This window comes from Hylobates moloch, unplaced genomic scaffold, assembly GCF_009828535.3.
Source record: "Hylobates moloch isolate HMO894 unplaced genomic scaffold, HMol_V3 SCAFFOLD_11, whole genome shotgun sequence".
Classification (NCBI taxonomy): domain Eukaryota; kingdom Metazoa; phylum Chordata; class Mammalia; order Primates; family Hylobatidae; genus Hylobates; species Hylobates moloch.
In genome coordinates, this window is record NW_026652286.1 from 58,153,880 (window position 1) to 58,171,770 (window position 17,891).

A 17,891-nucleotide genomic window follows, 5' to 3' on the forward strand; every position below is an offset into this window, starting at 1 on the left:
ACAGATGGGGTTTCACCATGTTGACCAGGCTGATCTCGAACTCCTGACCTCAAGTGATCCACCCACCTCAGCCTCCAAAAGTACTGGTATTACAGGCATGAGCCACCACCCCCAGCCAAACAGCCAACTATTTTAGAAATGTTCTTTTCACTTCCCATATTCAGAAGGCCCCCAAGTCCCATCACTTCTACTTTGACCACTTCTTCTCTGCCATGGTCCTAGTTCAGGCCTTATTATCTCTCACCCAGATCTTTCAATTGTGTCTCACCTGGTTTTCTTCCCTGACTAGACTGGAATCTTCCCCTTTCTCCTTCACACTGCCGCAGAGTCACCTTTCTAAAACATAAACCTGCCTGTAGTCCCAGCTACTTGGGAGGATGAGGCAGGAGGATCGCTTGAGCCCAGGAGGCAGAGGTTGTAGTGAGCCAAGATTGTTCCATTGCACTCCAGCCTGGGCAACACAGCAAGACTCTGTCTCAAAAAATTAAATTTAAAAATTAAATAAAATAAAAAATTAAACAAAAAAATTAAAAAATTAAATAAATAAAGGAAACATAAACCTGGTCTTGTCAATCTTCTGGATAAAACCGTTCAATTAATGACTCTCCAGTCAGTTCAGAGGTGCCAGGGAGCATGAAAGGGGTTTTGTTCTCGACTGCTTTTTTTTAAAAAATAAACTTTTAAAATCAGTTTTAAATTTACAGAATTATTGCAAGGATACTAAGAGAGTTCTCATATATGCCACAACAGTTTCCTCTATTACTGACATCTTACATTGTATGGTACATCTATCATAATAAATGAAGAAGTAGGTCTGGCCCACATTGTGTGCCATTCAGAGAAGTTTGAACTCTAGCAGGTAATAGAGAGTCATGGAATTCTATTTCTTAGTAGCCTGTTTCTGGTTTATGAGGACAGCAGTACCTTAAGCTTATCTAGCCCAATCTACCCTTCTACTTGAAATTCCCTTTAGATACAAAGTAGCCACCCAACCTGTGATTCAATGCCATCTATGAAACAAAGCTCACTGCCTTTTGAGAGAACGCACTTCAGCTACATGCAGTTCTTTTTAATGAGTTATTTTTATGTGATTCTCAAATGTACATCTTCAGCACAAACTGATGTGTGTCCTCATCTCTGGAACTACATTTTTTTTCCCTGCCAAATATTTTCACGTGGATGTCCCAAAGGCACTTCAAACTCAATGTACCTAAAGCAGAACTCATTAGGTTTCTCCTCAAAAATTTTCTCCTCCTACATTTCCTTTTTCACCATCTGCCCAGACACTCAAGATAAAAATGTCACCGTCAGCTTCTACTCTTTCCTTTCTCTTGCTCCCTATTTGACTGAGTATAGTGAGTCTAGGAAACAAGGAATTTAAACATTCATATGGTTTCTATGATAATTGACAATTATCTTTAAATTGTCATTATTAAGTCATGGTGAATAGGAGTTCATACTATCTCCCCAAACTAACTAGGATGAATTTACAATTTTTAAAAAGGTATTAACAATTTTTAAGGCTGGGCATGTTGTTGGCTCATGCCTGTAATCCCAGCACTTTGGGAGGCTGAGGCAAGCAAATCACCTCAGGTCAAGAATTCGAGACCAGCCTGGCCAACATGGTAAAACCTCATCTCTACTAAAAATACAAAAATTAGCCGGGCGTGGGCCAGGCGCGGTGGCTCACACCTGTAATCCCAGCACTTTGGGAGGCTGAGGTCGGAGGATCACCTGAAGTCAAGAGTTCGAGACCAGCCTTATCAACATGGGGAAACCCCATCTCTACTAAAAATACAAAATTAGCTGGGCGTGATGGTGCATGCCTGCAATCCCAGCTACTCAGGAGGCTGAGGCAGGAGAATTGCTTGAACCCAGGAGGCAGAGGTTGCAGTGAGCCGAGATTGCACCATTGCACTCCAGCCTGGGCAACAAGAGTGAAACTCCGCCTCAAAAAAAAAAAATTAGCCAGGCGTGGTGGCATGTATCTGTAATCCCAGCTACATGGGAGGCTGAGGCAGGAGAATTGCTTGAACCCGGGAGGTGGAGGTTGCAGTGAGCAGAGATTGTGCCACTTTACTCCAGCCTGGGCAACAAGAGCCAGACTCAGTCTCGAAAAATTAAAAAAAAAAAAAAGGTATTAACAATTTTAAAACCTCAAGGTGAGCTCAACAGTTAAAGAATATTAGGGAGGGCCAGGCGCAGTGGCTCATGCCTGCAATCTCAGCACTTTGGCAGGCCGAGGCAGGCGGATCACGAGGTCAGAAGATCGAGACCATCCTGGCTAACACGGTGAAACCCCGTCTCTACTAAAAATACAAAAAATTAGCCGGGCGTGGTGACGGGCGCCTGTAGTCCCAGCTACTCAGTAGGCTGAGGCAGGAGAATGTCGTGAACCCGGGAGGCGGAGCTCGCAGTGAGCCAAGATCCTGCCACTTCACTCCAGCCTGGGCGACAAGAGCGTGACTCTGTTTCAAAAAAAAAAAAAAAAAAAGAGTATTAGGGAGAAACTTACTTCTTATACATTTATTAAATACAAAGTATGATCCTAATCAAATAACTTAACAATTCTCTTTTTTTTTTTTTGAGACGGAGCCTCACTCTATTGCCCAGGCTTGAGTGCAATGGCACAACCTCGGCTCACTGAAACCTCCACCTCCCAGGTTCAGGCGATTCTCCTGCCTCAGCCTCCCAAGTAGCTGGGATTACAGGCGCCCACCACCACACCCAGCTAATTTTTCTATTTTTTAGTAGAGGTGAGGTTTCACCATGTTGATCAGGCTAGTCTCAAAGTCCCGACCTCAGGTGATCCACCAGCCTCAGCCTCCCCAAATGGTGGGATTACAGAAGTGAGCCACCTTGCCCGGCCTCAATTCACTTAATCTCATGAGATGTCTTAAATCTTAGGTTTAAGGAAAATTACTACAAAAATTTTGCATTTGACTAATAAGAAGAGCTGTTTTCATTACTTGACTTTTCCTACTAAAGCCAGAAATTATGTTTCTGCTTCTCACAGTTCAATGGAAATAAATGACAGAAAAAAAAATTCTAAGTTTAATGGCATCAGGAACAAAAAGAGCTTTGTAATAAAGAACAAATCAACTGGGCCTGGTGGCTGCCACCTGTAATACCAGCACTTCAGGAGCCCAAGGCAGGAGGATTGCTTGAGCCTAGGAGTTTGAGACAAATCTGGGCAATATAGTGAGACCACATCTCTACAAAAAAATTTTTTTTAAAGTAGCCAGGCATGGTGGCACACATCTGTGGTCCCAGCTACTCATGAGGCTGAAATGGGAGGATCACTTGAGCCTGGAAGGTTGAGGCTCAAGGCCATGTTCAGGCCACTATACTCCAGCCTGGGTGACAGAATGAGATCCTGTCTCAAAAAATTAAATTAAATTAAATTAAATAACAAATCATTTTATGGAAATGTAATAGATTTAATTTCTCTTTGTTTTAATAAATATTCATTTTTAACATTATTAAATTTACTTGCCAAAGTAATTAAAACTATCTGGTACCATTACAAGAATTGAAAATTGCCTGGAAATAGAACAATATATGTTAATTTCTTTGGTGAAAGTTTAGAATGAGTAACAAAGGATATTTAATAATGGAACTAATGAAAATATTTCTCCATTTATCTTTCAGCAATAACCAAAAATTTAGATCACTGGGAAGGCTACAAAGCTGTTTTGTTACATGATTATCTTTTTTTGTTGTTGTTTTAATTTATACTTATTTTCTTTTTCTCATATATTAGTTGTTATAAGTAACACTGCATGATTTTAATTATCTGGTTTTATTTAGCATGCTTATTAGAAAATGAAGGAAACTGGAATTTCCAAATGATTGAGATTAACAAATGGAAAGCTGGAGAAACTAGACAAAGGGAATCAAGGAAGTTACCATCAGGATTTCAAGTATGAGGAGACATAAGGCTAACTTGGATCTTTCCGGAGAAAATTTCAAGAACATATATTTTAATCAGGATCCTAGGTCCCCAACTTAACATTTTAACTAAATTATCTCTCCCAGTTTCTATGTATATTTCTTCAGCATTTTGCTGGGGGGCAGCTGAGGCAAGGAGGGAAATGTGGTCTTCCACTTCTTCCTCCTTTTTACTTTCTGACCCCAGAAATCCAAAGGTGTTTGTAGGGTTATGAAAAAGAAGTAGTTTTTATTCCCTAACATTTCAAAAGGCTATTGAGGAGCACATTACTATTCTAAAGGGATATGTGATATCATAGGAGAGCCTTAGCCTGTAAGAGTGGATGCAACATCTCAAAAGGGCCCCCATTCCCAGCTTTTGAAAGAGACCAAGAACTGTGTGTGCTACCTCCCAGGCATGCCAGGCCCTTAGGTCAAACATCTCCCAAATGTTGTATTAATTCCTTCTGTTTACAGTGTCTAACTACAATTTTTTTTCCTCATCCTTTGACATTTGAAAATCATAAATTTTCCTTAAGGCATTCAAGCTTGTAATCAACATAATTATCTCTCAACATGTGAGATCCTAAAACACCAAACCCTAGCTTTGTAATTTAATAATCTGGACTTAAATGGTTTTACTAAGTTGTTTGAGGCAGATAAATAATATATGCCTTTCTTTCTAACTTCAAGCCACCAGCAATATTTGAGCCTTTTCCATGGGACTGGTATTGCTTTATATTATAATTATTTGTGGTTTTAATCATTGGATTATAAGCTCTCTTGAGGGAAGGAGCCATGCCTTATTCACCCTTGCATCCTTCTACATCTAGCTCTGAACCTTGCCCATAATAAGAATTTATGGCTGGGCACAGTGGCTCACACCTATAATCCCAGGTGTGATGATGAAACCCTGTCTCTACTAAAAATACAAAAAAAATAGCTGGGCGTGGTGGCGGGCGCCCATGGAAGGCATCCATGGAAGGCATCTGTGGAGGCTGAGGCAGGAGAATCGCTTGAACCCGGGAGGCGGAGGCTGTGGTCAGCCAAGATCACGCCACTGCATTCCAGCCTGGGTGACACAGCATCGATAGATAGATGATAGATAGATAGATAGATAGATAGATAGATAGATAGATAGATAGATAGATAATAGAATTCATAGCCGGCTGGCTCATGCCTGTAATCCCAGCACTTTGGGAGGCCAAAGCAAGCAGCTTGCTTGAAGCCCAGAAGTTTGAGACCAACCTGAGCAACATGACGAAACCCTGACTCTACAAAAAAATACCAAAAAAAAAAAAAAAAAAGATTAGCCAAGTGTTCTGCTACTGCAGTTTTGCTACTCAGGAGGCTGAGGTGGAAGGATCACCTGAGCCTCAGGAGGTTGAAGCTGAAGCGAAGCCGAGATGGTACCACTGCACTCCGGTCTGGATGACAGAGCAAGCCCTGTCTCATGTTTTTGGTTTTTTTCTTTTTTGTCGTTTTGTTTTTTTGTTTGTTTGTTTGTTTGTTTGTTTGTTTGTTTTGAGACAGGGTCTCGCTCTGTCACCTAGGCTGAAGTGTCATGGTGCAATCATAGCTCACTGTAACATTGAACTTCTGGGCTCAAGCAATCCTCCCTCCTTAGTCTCTCAAGTAGTGGGGACTACAGGTGCACACCACTACACCCAGCTAATTTTTTATTTTTATTTTTGGTTTTTGTGTTATTTGCTAAGAATTCCTGCATTTAATAAATGATCATGTGGTAGAGATATGCATATGGTAACATACTGAATGCCTTAAGATTCCAAAATACAATTAAATCTCAGTGACAAAGCAGAAAATGTTATCATCTCCTTCTAAGTACACATCTCAGTTACACTCTTGGCAGCTCCTGACAAGAGATATTGAATCTAAACCCCTGTGCCTTTTTTCTTTCATCATATTCCCTCAAGACTTTTATTACTTCCTCCAGTTTATATCACCATTATTCTCACCAGCCTACCTCTTTCTATTTTAAGCTCTTGCTTCTAATTCTCCTGTTGCTCTGTTCTCTCTCCATGAGCACCTCCTGATCCAGCACCTGTGTAGCTCAGGCTGCTTTGGGTGGTGGAGAGGTGGGTTTGGACGTTCTATCCAGTAACATTCTTCTATATACTCTTCCCACTATCAAGCCCTCTTTGGACAAAAGTCATCAAAATACACTTTTGTTTTTTTTTTTTTGAGACAGAGTCTCGCTCTGTTGCCCAGGCTGGAATGCAGTGGCGTGATCTCAGCTCACTGCGACCTCCACTTCCCGGGTTCAAGTGATTCTCCTGCCTCAGCCTCCCAGCAAAATACACTTCTTAAAAACAGATGAGAACTCTACCAACAGAACCAGGACATTTTTTCCTATTTGAAATAGCCTCATTATTTTTCTTCTTCTTTTTTACAGGCCCAATTGATGTATAAAAGTTAGTCCATTTCTTCAGTAAACATTAAGCCCGCTATGTTTATCAATGACTTCCATCACCTACAGGATAAAAACCAGACTCTTTAGCATTATTTGGCCCTTCCTTAATTGTCCAGTTCCTCTCCTGCTTCTCCCCATTCTTATTTTGTATCTATCCACATTAAAATTGTCATGCCTTTGCACATGTGGTTTCTTCTGCCTAGAGCACAGCCTCCTGTGTCTGCCTAGGGAGTCCTTGCTTAGCTTTCAGGATCCAGATTAAGTGTCATCTCTTCTATTAATGCTCCCTTATCTCCGACAACTGATAGAAGTAGGGTGAAGCTCTCTCTCCTCTCATGGCACCAGGATGGCTTCCATTATGGTTATTTTCATGCTATTTTCTGTTTTCATTACCATTTTTCCCACTAGGGTACAAGATCCTTGAAGGTTACGACATCTTGTTGATCCTTTGTTCCCAAAGTGTAATATCATTTCTGCCACATGATAAGTATACAATACAACTGAATGAATGAACGAATGGACAAACAATATTTCATCTACCTGACAGTTTTCAGAATTACCTAGCACTCAGAGAGAACATCATTGTATTCTAGAGGCTGATAGAAGGACTACTAGGCCTGTGCTTCTCCTTTAAAAAGTCCCAATAATATAGCATTTTCCCAGTGTTATTGGTTTTCATTGTATTGTTTATAATTACCCTTAGATAGGGCCTAACTCAGCTACTAATATGCCCTATTGCTAAATTCATCAGCCATGTTTTCTTAGTTATGTCTGCCTCTGGCTTATATATAAGTTCAGCAGTGTTTTTGAAGGATAGAAAAGGACAATTCCTGCTATTCTATCATAACTGCCTAACTCTTCAGACAAGTTCTGCTGATGATCTAAAAATGATTTCCACCTATTCCTTTTTAGGGAGGAAGCACAAAGCAAGCCCAGTAATAAATGATACACAATAGGTCTTCCCCTCAGGCAAATGCACTTTTAGAAGTTGAGTTTATTATAGAAAACCTAATAGAACTTGGCCAGGCATGGTGGCTCACACCTGTAATCCCAGCACTTTGGGAAGCCGAGGAAGGCAGATCACCTGAGGTCAGGAGTTCAACACCAGGCTGACCAACATGGAGAAACCCTGTTTCTAATAAAAATACAAAATTAGCTGGGCATGGTGGCACATGCCTGTAATCCCAGCTACTCAGGAGGCTGAGGCAGGAGAATCGCTTGAACCTGGGAGGTGGAGGTTGCAGTGAGTCAAGATTGCACCACCGCACTCCAGCCTGGGCGACAAAAGTGAAACTCCGTCTCAAAAAAAAAAAGAAAGAAAAGAAAACTTAATTGAACTGAATCAATAAGTACCAACATTCATTCTCTCCTTCTGAGAACAGGTTGCAATTCACAGGAAGGAAGTTGAAGAATTAAAAAATGCTATTCATGAACTGGAAGCAGAAAATTTGGTGCTTATTGATCAACTATTCAACTGTAGACTTGTGGATCTCAAGATACCCAGGTGAAAATTGTTAATATATACAGAGTATTTTGTAAACATTTGTATCTGCTGTAAAAAGTTGTTTGTTTTTTTTTTTAAAAAAAGATGATTTAATTATTCAGTGCTCCAGCAGTAGTCAAAAAGAAAGGGACACAAAAAATGGTCATGATGAAGGTATAGGATTATTACTATTGACCATTGGTACAATGTAAAGTTTGACTTGTTTTTTCTTGCAAGGCACTGTAGTCACAAGAGCCAGCACATAACATGAACATCATGACTGCCAACATTCAGGAGCCTCCAGACCAGCAGGGGGAATGGTCGTGAAAATAAGTACATAACAGTACAGCAGAAGATGGAGGAGGTAGAGAGTTAGCACAGAGGAGGAGGTGATCCACTTGCTGGAAGTTTCATGGAGGTGATCTGGACTCCTGTGGATTGTAGAATTATTTCTTTTGGTTGAAAGAGTCAAAACTACTCTGTAGGCCAAGAAAAGAGCTTGGCATTCCAAGTCACATTTGTTCTTGCATACAAGAAGCCAAGTGGTGCATACACCTTTATATGTTTGGTTAGCTGTTTTCCTTATCTGACAAAAAAAAAGTCTTAATATATTAATCCTGACAGAAACCTAGGGCCCTTGAATATAAAATTAAAATTCAAAATGGCACTCATAATTTAGACAAGTAGTCAAAACCAAAAAATAATCTAAACAGTAGCATGTTTAGGAAGAGAGGGGAAGTCACACAAATGTAGGGTGCATGTGTGCAAGTGTGGGAGAGAAATGTCTAGGTCTAGGAATTAAAGCAGATGTTAAGTTGAACCCGGTGGAATAGCCAGGAAAAATTTTCCACACAAGTAGTTCCTATTTTTGTGTGACATGGAAAACTACTATTTGAGACATGATCATGTATTTGTTATGTATAAACTTTCTATTGTTTTCCAGGAAAGGTGGATACAGGTAAATTATGTGTTCCTTGTTTGCTAGGCTAAATGTTGGGTGTCAGGATACAAGATTAGAGAAATTGGGAGATAAACTGGGTGGGGCAGGATAGAGAAAGAGGCCATCTGCCCCCTTTGCATTATTACTGGTGTGCTTCAGAGAGAGTAGATACCAATATAGACGAGGTGAGGCTGAATGAGGATTGATTACTGAACTCCTGTACTTCCAGTCTCTTGAGCTCATGCCCTAGAGGGCCCTAGGGGGTAGGTGCTCAATGTTGCCCAGTAGGCAATGCTCACTTTTGCCAGCCCTCCTCTCTGTGATCAGGTATCCAGTGCTACATTCCTGTCCCACATCTAATCCTCGTCATCTGCTGCTGCTGCCTTTAGAATCATGTCTAATCTCTGCCAGGTGTTGCTGGTACGTGGCTTCTAACTACTGCTATAGCTGCTGTCCACTGCCCTCTTTTCTGAACTGGCTAAACTTTAGGAAGGAGCTACCCTCTAAACTGCCAGACCTGTGTCTCTACCTGGATCAGCTCAGTCTGGTATATTTGATTTTGTTCTGACATGGTTGTGAAGTGCTAATAATTCTAAAAAAGGGAATTATTTCATGGGCCAAAGGGAACTTGGCAAGAACAGAATGGGATACTGAGAAACTTTTAATGGGGATTTTCATTGAGTTGTTTACTGTGCAGTATATAATTTAACCTCATCCTCGCTCTTCCCTATAAAAATCTTCTGTAAAATCCACATTGCTCATCAGTGCTTTAGGGGCTGGTTTTCCTTACTGAGAGTAATGGAATGCTTAGTCTAGCTTCAGAGTTGGAAGAAATGAAGTCAAAATATTTTCAAGGGAAAAGAAACACCATGGGTGACATTTATAGGAACTTATATATGTGTCCTTGCTATATGCTTCCACAACACCCTGAACTTTTCCTTTGTAACCAACCTTTATCACACTTTTGATTACTTATTTAATGTCTGCTGCTTTACTAGATTGTAAACTCCTTGAGGCAACTGTTTTGGACACTTTAGAAAGACCTGCATAAAGAAACTGGAAAATTTGAAAGCCCTCAATTATCTGCTAGACTTCTTATGCAGAAAGATAACCCGAAGGTGTTCAGGAGCTTTTACTGTACCCATTTCCAAGCCAAAGAAATATTACACATATTATATTTTTATGGTAATGTCCCCCTCCATCTCTTTGTTGAGAATTAAGTTCTGTAAAATACTAGTAGGGTGATAAGAAATAGACATGAACTGTCTCCAGCGGACATAGAAGAAGTTCTATTTTCCTATTTGGTTGAGGAATGGGGTATTGTGGTTAATAGAGTTACCACATTTCCTATGTAGAGTTACTCAAACTTTTTCCCATCACAACTCACATAGAATGTCATAGGATTTGTTTGACACATTGGGGCAAACAGATGAGGAAACTGTCAGCCAGAGGTGACTGCCCAGGACTCCAGTGCCACAGGGCTGAGGCTAAGTGGGCCAACACCTACAAATCTAACATTAACTTACCATAATAACATCTTTTAAACTATTTTCCATATCATTAAGTATCAAGTGTTGTTACCCTGTAGTAGTACAGAAGTAACAGTAAGCTAGCAATTAATAGAAAAAGCTAGATTCCTGAAGGTTATGGCATTTAGAAAGATCTTAATTGTTCACAATGGTAAAACTAGGAAACAAAAGAATTCTATAGCCTCAGACATGTCTCCCTGAAGACCACAGCTACATGTGAAACTTACCTTTATTAAGGTATCTTTACTAAACTTACCTTAACTAAAGTTAAGTTTTTAGAAGGTTTCATAGGTGTGAATATTTTATGTAGTTACAGTATTTGCTGGAGCCATTATTAGCATCTGGATAACACTTTATTCACGTTCTTTAAATAACTGACAGCCCCTAATTTAGGGTATTCACTTTGGTTGCTTAGCTGCTAAGCGTGAAGTGTTGTTTGCACATTTGCAAACATTCAATTACTTCATGCTGTCTTCAGGTAAACCTCATGGAAATGCCATACAGAGTTTTCAAAGCATCATATTTTCTGATTGAAAATTCAGTGGACACTAAAAAGGAGAGCACAGAATAAACAATGCAGAGAGAGATACAACAGCATATGGACATCAATTTGCTGGGCTTGTAGGTGAAGCATACCACTAAGCGAAAGTCAGGACCTAGATGGCATCTTGGATTCCTACTGCTCACTTTCTCTATCTCTTTCTTCATCTCAAAACCAAAACCACTCAAAAGTGGCCTTTCAGGCCGCTATCATTCCGCACCTGAAATGCTACAACAGCGACCTGACTGGTGCCATGCTCACTCTCAGTTTTTTGAACTTTAAGTGTGTTATTTCCTTATTTCGAATGCCCTTTTTCACCCCTAGCTCTTCCCTGGCAAGCACCTCCAGGTTCAAGACTGTATTAGTCCATTCTCATGCTGCTATAAAAAACTTCCCGAGACTGGGTAATTTAGAAAAGAAAGAGGTTTAAGTGACTCACAGTTCCACCAGGCTGGGGAGGACTCAGGAAACTTAGACTCATGGCAGAAGGGGAAGCAAACATAACCTTCTTCACATGGCAGCAGGAAGAAGTGCAGAGTGAAGGTTGGGGAAAAGCCCCTTATAAATTATCACATCTCATGAGAACTCACTAACACGAGAACAACATGGAGGTAACCGCCCCCATAATTCAATTACTTCCCACTGGGTCCCTCTCCCACAACATATGGGGGTTATGGGAACTGCAGTTCAAGATGGGATTTGGGTGGGGCCCAGCTAAACTATATCAAAGACTAAGCTCAGGTTTCATCCAGGAAAACTTTCCTTCCTCCTAAAGTTGACTCAGGTGCTGCTTCTTTCTGCATCCCATCATTCTCACACTATGGTAATTACCCATCATGGTACACACCATGACTTTAAAACACTGTAAGGTTGTCTGCCACCCCACTGAGCTTTATGCTCCTCAGGGTAGAAATTATATCTCATTTTTCATCTATGCATTTCTAGCACCTAGTAGAGAGATAGACCCTAGTAAGCATGCAATGCAATATTTATCGACTGACAGACTGTTTTTCTTATTTGTTCTTTTAGGCGACTATATCTCACCCAAGCTGCTGGACTAGAAGTGCCACCTGAAGAAATGCCCTTGGAATTGCCAGAAACACATATAGGTATTACTTTATTGCAGTAAGGATGATGATTTTTTTCAAACTCTTGTTTTTCAATTTAAAAAACACTTATCTATTGTGAGCAGGTGCCCCACATACAAAAGCTATTCAGAGAATAGATACCTGCCAGCTTCTCTAAATTTCTCCTCTTGCAGTGCTTGTCCTAATCTATCTCCTGTCTGTAGTCCCACTTTCAAATGAAGGTCACCATGTTTCACAGTAAATTAAATAAACACTGGTGGAGAGGGATGAGGCTGCTGTCTACACTGGCAAGGTTTTGGGCCCTATTTAGCCAACCAAAATGACAACATATACATAGGCACCAATATAATTACTGTAACTTATTAGCTAACAGAAAGAAATACAACTTAGAGTTTCTACAAATGGGACTCCCTCTTACTTTAATACATAAATTCTACATTTGCAATTCTCAAAGTTCCATCCAATTAAAAATGTGACAAAGTATGTATTGCATTTTTATTTGTATATGTTCAAAATGTATACATAATTAATTCCTTTGTATTCATCCAAGAAGAGAAGTCAGAATTGCAACCCACAGAAGTAGAAAGTAGAGACTTGATGTCCTCATCAGATGAGAGCAGTACCTTACATCTTAGTCATGAAAATAGCATCGAAGATCTCCAGAATGTGAAGATAGATAAAGAGGAAAACTCATGCACAGAGTTTGGGGACACTGATATGAAGTACTTACTATATGAGGATGAGAAGGATTTCAAGGTAAGATTCATAAGAACACAACTCTGACTACTAAGAAAATTCTGTTTTGAGAAATGCTGTTTTAATTGAAAAAATTAACCTAAAATATGGATATTGAAAATTCCATTTGCAATTATTAGTAAAATTGGCCCACCATTCACATCTCTCATTTGGATACCATTTTTACTCCTACTCTTGCCCAATTTGCTACCTATATTCCTCTATAGGCCTCCATTAATAGTATACACAGTAAGTTATCTAATGCTACATAACAATCCCCAAAACCTAGTGGCTTATAACAATAACTATTTATTCTCACTTAGGGTTGGTTAGAAATTCAGGAAGGGCTCCACTAGACAGTTCTCACTTGGTGGACTCTCAGTCACTTGCAACCATATATTGGCTAGGGCTGCACTCATCTGAAGGCTTGATTGGGGCAGGAGTCTTTACTTCCAAGGTGGTTTATTCGTATGGCTAGCATGTTGATGCTGGCTAAAATGAGGGCCTCACTTCTTCTTCACATGTGCCTCCCGACAGGGTGTTTTGAATTTCTTTTGTTACAGTGTCTGTCTTCTCCCAAAACAAGCAACCCTAGAGACCAAGATAAAAGCAGCAGTTTGGCTGTGGTGGCTCATGCCTGTAATCCCAGCACTTTGGGAAGCTGAGGTGGGCAGATCACCTGAGGTCGGGAATTTGAGACCAGCCTGGCCAACATGGTGAAACCCTATCTCTACTAAAAATACCAAAAATAGCTGGGCATGGTGATGCGTGCCTATAATCCCAGCTAGTTGACAGGCTGAGGCAGGAGAATCACTTGAACCTGGGAAGCAGAGGTTGCAGTGAGCAGAGACTGTATCACTGCACTCCAGCCTGGGTGACAGAGTGAGACTCTGAAAAGAAAGAAAAAAAAAAGAAAGAGAGAGAGAGAGAGAAAGAGAAAGCAAGCAAGCAAGCAAGCAGGCAGTTTTATATGGCTTAGCCTTGGAAATCATACATTGTCACTTCCATCATATTCTATTGGTTGATGTAGTTACAAAGTTCCATCCAAGGGGAAGGAACATAGCTCCTACATCTTGATGAAGGAAGGTCAGTATCACATTGTAAGAGAAGCACTTGGAGTAGGATATGAATTAGGCTATCTTTGGAAAGTATAGATTGCACATATACCATTCATTAAAACCTGGAGTATTAAGCCTTTTAATTTTAAAACTTCTTTCTAGTACATTCCAGTTACTTCCACAGCCATCCCTTGTTATTTTCCCTCTTGATACTTTAAAAGTTCTCCTAGAATTTGATGTCTGGTAGTGGAAAAAATGACGTAAGAAAGCAGAAGAAACTGAATAAACCAACGCAAACCATTTTAACTAACTACAATTCAATCCTGCTGCCATCAAGTGATGATTTAAAGACTAAAGTTCTAGTTCCTCTAGCACTGAAACACCCCCATGAGTATCTTGGAATCATGACTCCTGGGATGTCATGATGATCTCAGGCTAGTGGACAGTTGTCTACAAAATCCCCAAATTGCGTACCATTTGGTTGAATGAAAGACTTACTTTCCATGAAAGTTTTTGATGTAGTCAAACTGCCATGGCCATGGTGTATTACTTGAGAAGCCTCCTCCAAGTGATTCTGAAATATGTGGTAGGTCTCCATCAACTTGCTTTTCTACTGTCTTACATTTATCACAGCTACATATTTTGAAAGCTAAATAGAATTATATGTATTTTGAGAAATAAGACATCACCTTCCTTTTTCATTCTTTGATTCTTCTAAATTCAAATAAATATTTATTGAGAACCCCACAATATGCCAGGTCCTTGTTAAATGCTTGTGCATTTAAGGGAGAGAACAGCAAGAAATGAAATCTCAAATATGCCCATACAGCAGGCCTTGCCCCCAAATCACTTATAGACTTGTAGAACACAGGTAAGAAAATCAACAAGTACCATATAAGAGTAAACAGACCGGTTTTGGGGGGTGGAGCCAAGATGGCCGAATAGGAACAGCTCCGGTCTCCAGCTCCCAGCCCCAGCGACACAGAAGACTGGTGATTTCTGCATTTCTGCTTGAGGTACCGGTTTCATCTCACTAGGGAGTGCCTAACAGTGGGTGCAGGACAGACGGTGAAGCGCACTGTGCGCGAGCCGAAGCAGGGCGAGGCATTGCCTCACTCGGGAAGTGCAAGGGGTCAGGGAGTTCCCTTTCCTAGTCAAAGAAAGGGGAAACAGACGGCACCTGGAATATCGGGTCAGTCCCATCCTAATACTGCGCTTCTCCAACGGGCCTGGAAAACGGCACACTAGGAGATTGTGTCCCGCACCTGGCTCGGAGGGTCCTATGCCCACGGAGTCTCGCTGATTGCTAGCACAGCAGTCTGAGATCAAGCTGCAAGGCAGCAGCGAGGCTGGGGGAGGGGCGCCCGCCATTGCCCAGGCTTGCTTAGGTAAACAAAGCAGCCAGGAAGCTCGAACTGGGTGGAGCCCACCATAGATCAAGGAGGCCTGCCTGCCTCTGTAGGCTCCACCTCTGGGGGCAGGGCACAGACAAACAAAAACTCAGCAAAGAACCTCCACAGACTTAAATGCCCCTGTCTGACTGACAGCTTTGAAGAGAGTAGTGGTTCTCCCAGCACGCAGCTGGAGATCTGAGAACAGACAGACTGCCTCCTAAAGTGGGTCCCTCACCCCTGAGCAGCCTAACTGGGAGGCACCCCCCTAGTAGGGTCAGACTGACACCTCATTCAACCGGGTACTCCCCTGAGACAAAACTTTCAGAGGAACTATCAGACAGCTGAATTTGTGGTCTCACGAAAATCCGCTGTTCTGCAGCCACCGCTGCTGACACCCAGCCAAACAGGGTCTGGAGTGGACCTCTAGTAAACTCCAACAGACCTGCAGCTGAGGGTCCTGTCTGGTAGAAGGAAAACTAACAAACAGAAAGGACTTCAACACCAAAAACCCATCTGTACATCACCATCACCAAAGACAAAAAGTAGATAAAACCACAAAGATGGGGAAAAAACAGAGCAGAAAAACTGGAAACTCTAAACAACAGAGCACCTCTCCTCCTCCAAAGGAACACAGTTCCTCACCAGCAACGGAACAAAGCTGGATGGAGGATGACTTTGATGAGTTGAGAGAAGAAGGCTTCAGACGATCAAACTACTCTGAGCTACAAGAGGAAATTCAAAACAATAGCAAAGAAGTTAAAAACTTTGAAAAAAAATTAGAAGGATGGATAACTAGAATAACCAATGGAGAGAAGGGCTTAAAGGAGCTGATGGAGCTGAAAGCCAAGTTTCGAGAACTACGCGAAGATTGCAGAAGCCTCAGTAGCAGATGCGATCAACTGGAAGAAAGGGTATCCCTGATGGAAGATGAAATGAATGAAATGAAGAGAGAAGGGAAGTTTAGAGAAAAAAGAATAAAAAGAAATGAACAAAGCCTCCAAGAAATTTGGGACTATGTGAAAAGACCAAACCTACGTCTGATTGGTGTACCTGAAAATGATGGGGAGAATGGAACCAAGTTGGAAAACACTCTGCAAGATATTATCCAGGAGAACTTCCCCAATCTAGCAAGGCAGGCCAGCATTCAGATTCGGGAAATACAGAGAACGCCACAAAGATACTCCTCGAGAAGGGCAACTCCAAGACACATAATTGTCAGATTCACCAAAGTTGAAATGAAGGAAAAAATGTTAAGGGCAGCCAGAGAGAAAGGTCGGGTTACCCACAAAGGGAAGCCCATCAGACTAACAGCTGATCTCTCAGCAGAAACTCTACAAGCCAGAAGAGAGTGGGGGCCGATATTCAACATTCTTAAAGAAAAGAATTTTCAACCCAGAATTTGCTATCCTGCCAAACTAAGCTTCATAAGTGAAGGAGAAATAAAATACTTTACAGACAAGCAAACGCTGAGTGATTTTGTCACCACCAGGCCTGCCCTAAAAGAGCTCCTGAAGGAAGCACTAAACATGGAAAGGAACAACCAGTTCCAGCCACTGCAAAAACATGCCAAATTGTAAAGACCATCGAGGCTAGGAAGAAACTATAGCAACTAACGAGCAAAATAACCAACTAACATCATAATGACAGGATCAGATTCACACATAACAATATTAACGTTAAATGTAAATGGGCTAAATGCTCCAATCAAAAGACACAGACTGGCAAACTGGATAAGGAGTCAGGACCCATCAGTGTGCTGTATTCAGGAAACCCATCTCACGTGCAGAGACACACATAGACTCAAAATAAAGGGATGGAGGAAGATCTATCAAGCAACTGGAAAACAAAAAAAGGCAGGGGTTGCAATCCTAGTCTCTGATAAAATAGACTTTAAACCAACAAAGATCATAAGAGACAAAGAAGGCCATTACATAATGGTAAAGGGATCAATTCAACAAGAAGAGCTAAATATCCTAAATATATATGCACCCAACACAGGAGCACCCAGATTCATAAAGCAAGTCCTGAGTGACCTACAAAGGGACTTAAACTCCCACACAATAATAATGGGAGATTTTAACACCCCACTGTCAGCATTAGACAGATCAACGAGACAGAAAGTTAACAAGGATATCCAGGAATTGAACTCAGTTCTGCACCAAGCAGACCTAATAGACATCTACAGAACTCTCCACCCCAAGTCAACAGAATATACATTTTTTTCAGCACCACACCACACCTATTCCAAAATTGACCACATAGTTGGAAGTAAAGCTCTCCTCAGCAAATGTAAAACAACAGAAATTATAACAAACTGTCTCTCAGACCACAGTGCAATCAAACTAGAACTCAGGATTAAGAAACTCACTCAAAACCGCTCAACTACATGGAAACTGAACAACCTGCTCCTGAATGACTATTGGGTACATAATGAAATGAAGGCAGAAATAAAGATGTTCTTTGAAACCAACGAGAACAAAGACACAACATACCAGAATCTCTGGGACACATTCAAAGCAGTGTGTAGAGGGAAATTTATAGCACTAAACGCCCACAAGAGAAAGCAGGAAAGATCCAAAATTGACACCCTAACATCACAATTAAAAGAACTAGAAAAGCAAGAGCAAACACATTCAAAAGCTAGCAGAAGGCTAGAAATCACTAAAATCAGAGCAGAACTGAAGGAAATAGAGACACAAAAAACCCTTCAAAAAATTAATGAATCCAGGAGCTGGTTTTTTGAAAAGATCAACAAAATTGAT

The 17,891-nt window shown here is 40.9% G+C and overlaps 1 protein-coding gene across 3 annotated transcripts in view; it reads left to right on the top strand.

Moving 5' to 3' along the window:
• CCDC83 (coiled-coil domain containing 83) overlaps positions 1 to 17,891 on the top strand; it is a 75,719-nt gene that overhangs the window by 50,731 nt on the left and 7,097 nt on the right. For 2 of the 3 annotated variants that reach the window (XM_058446542.1, XM_032168100.3), the window contains 3 exons: positions 7,744 to 7,865; positions 11,884 to 11,963; positions 12,493 to 12,698. In XM_058446542.1, coding sequence (XP_058302525.1) covers positions 7,744 to 7,865; positions 11,884 to 11,963; positions 12,493 to 12,698 — 408 coding nt within the window. The remainder of the gene's footprint in view (positions 1 to 7,743; positions 7,866 to 11,883; positions 11,964 to 12,492; positions 12,699 to 17,891) is intronic. The other variant, XM_032168101.2, reaches the window with a different exon arrangement.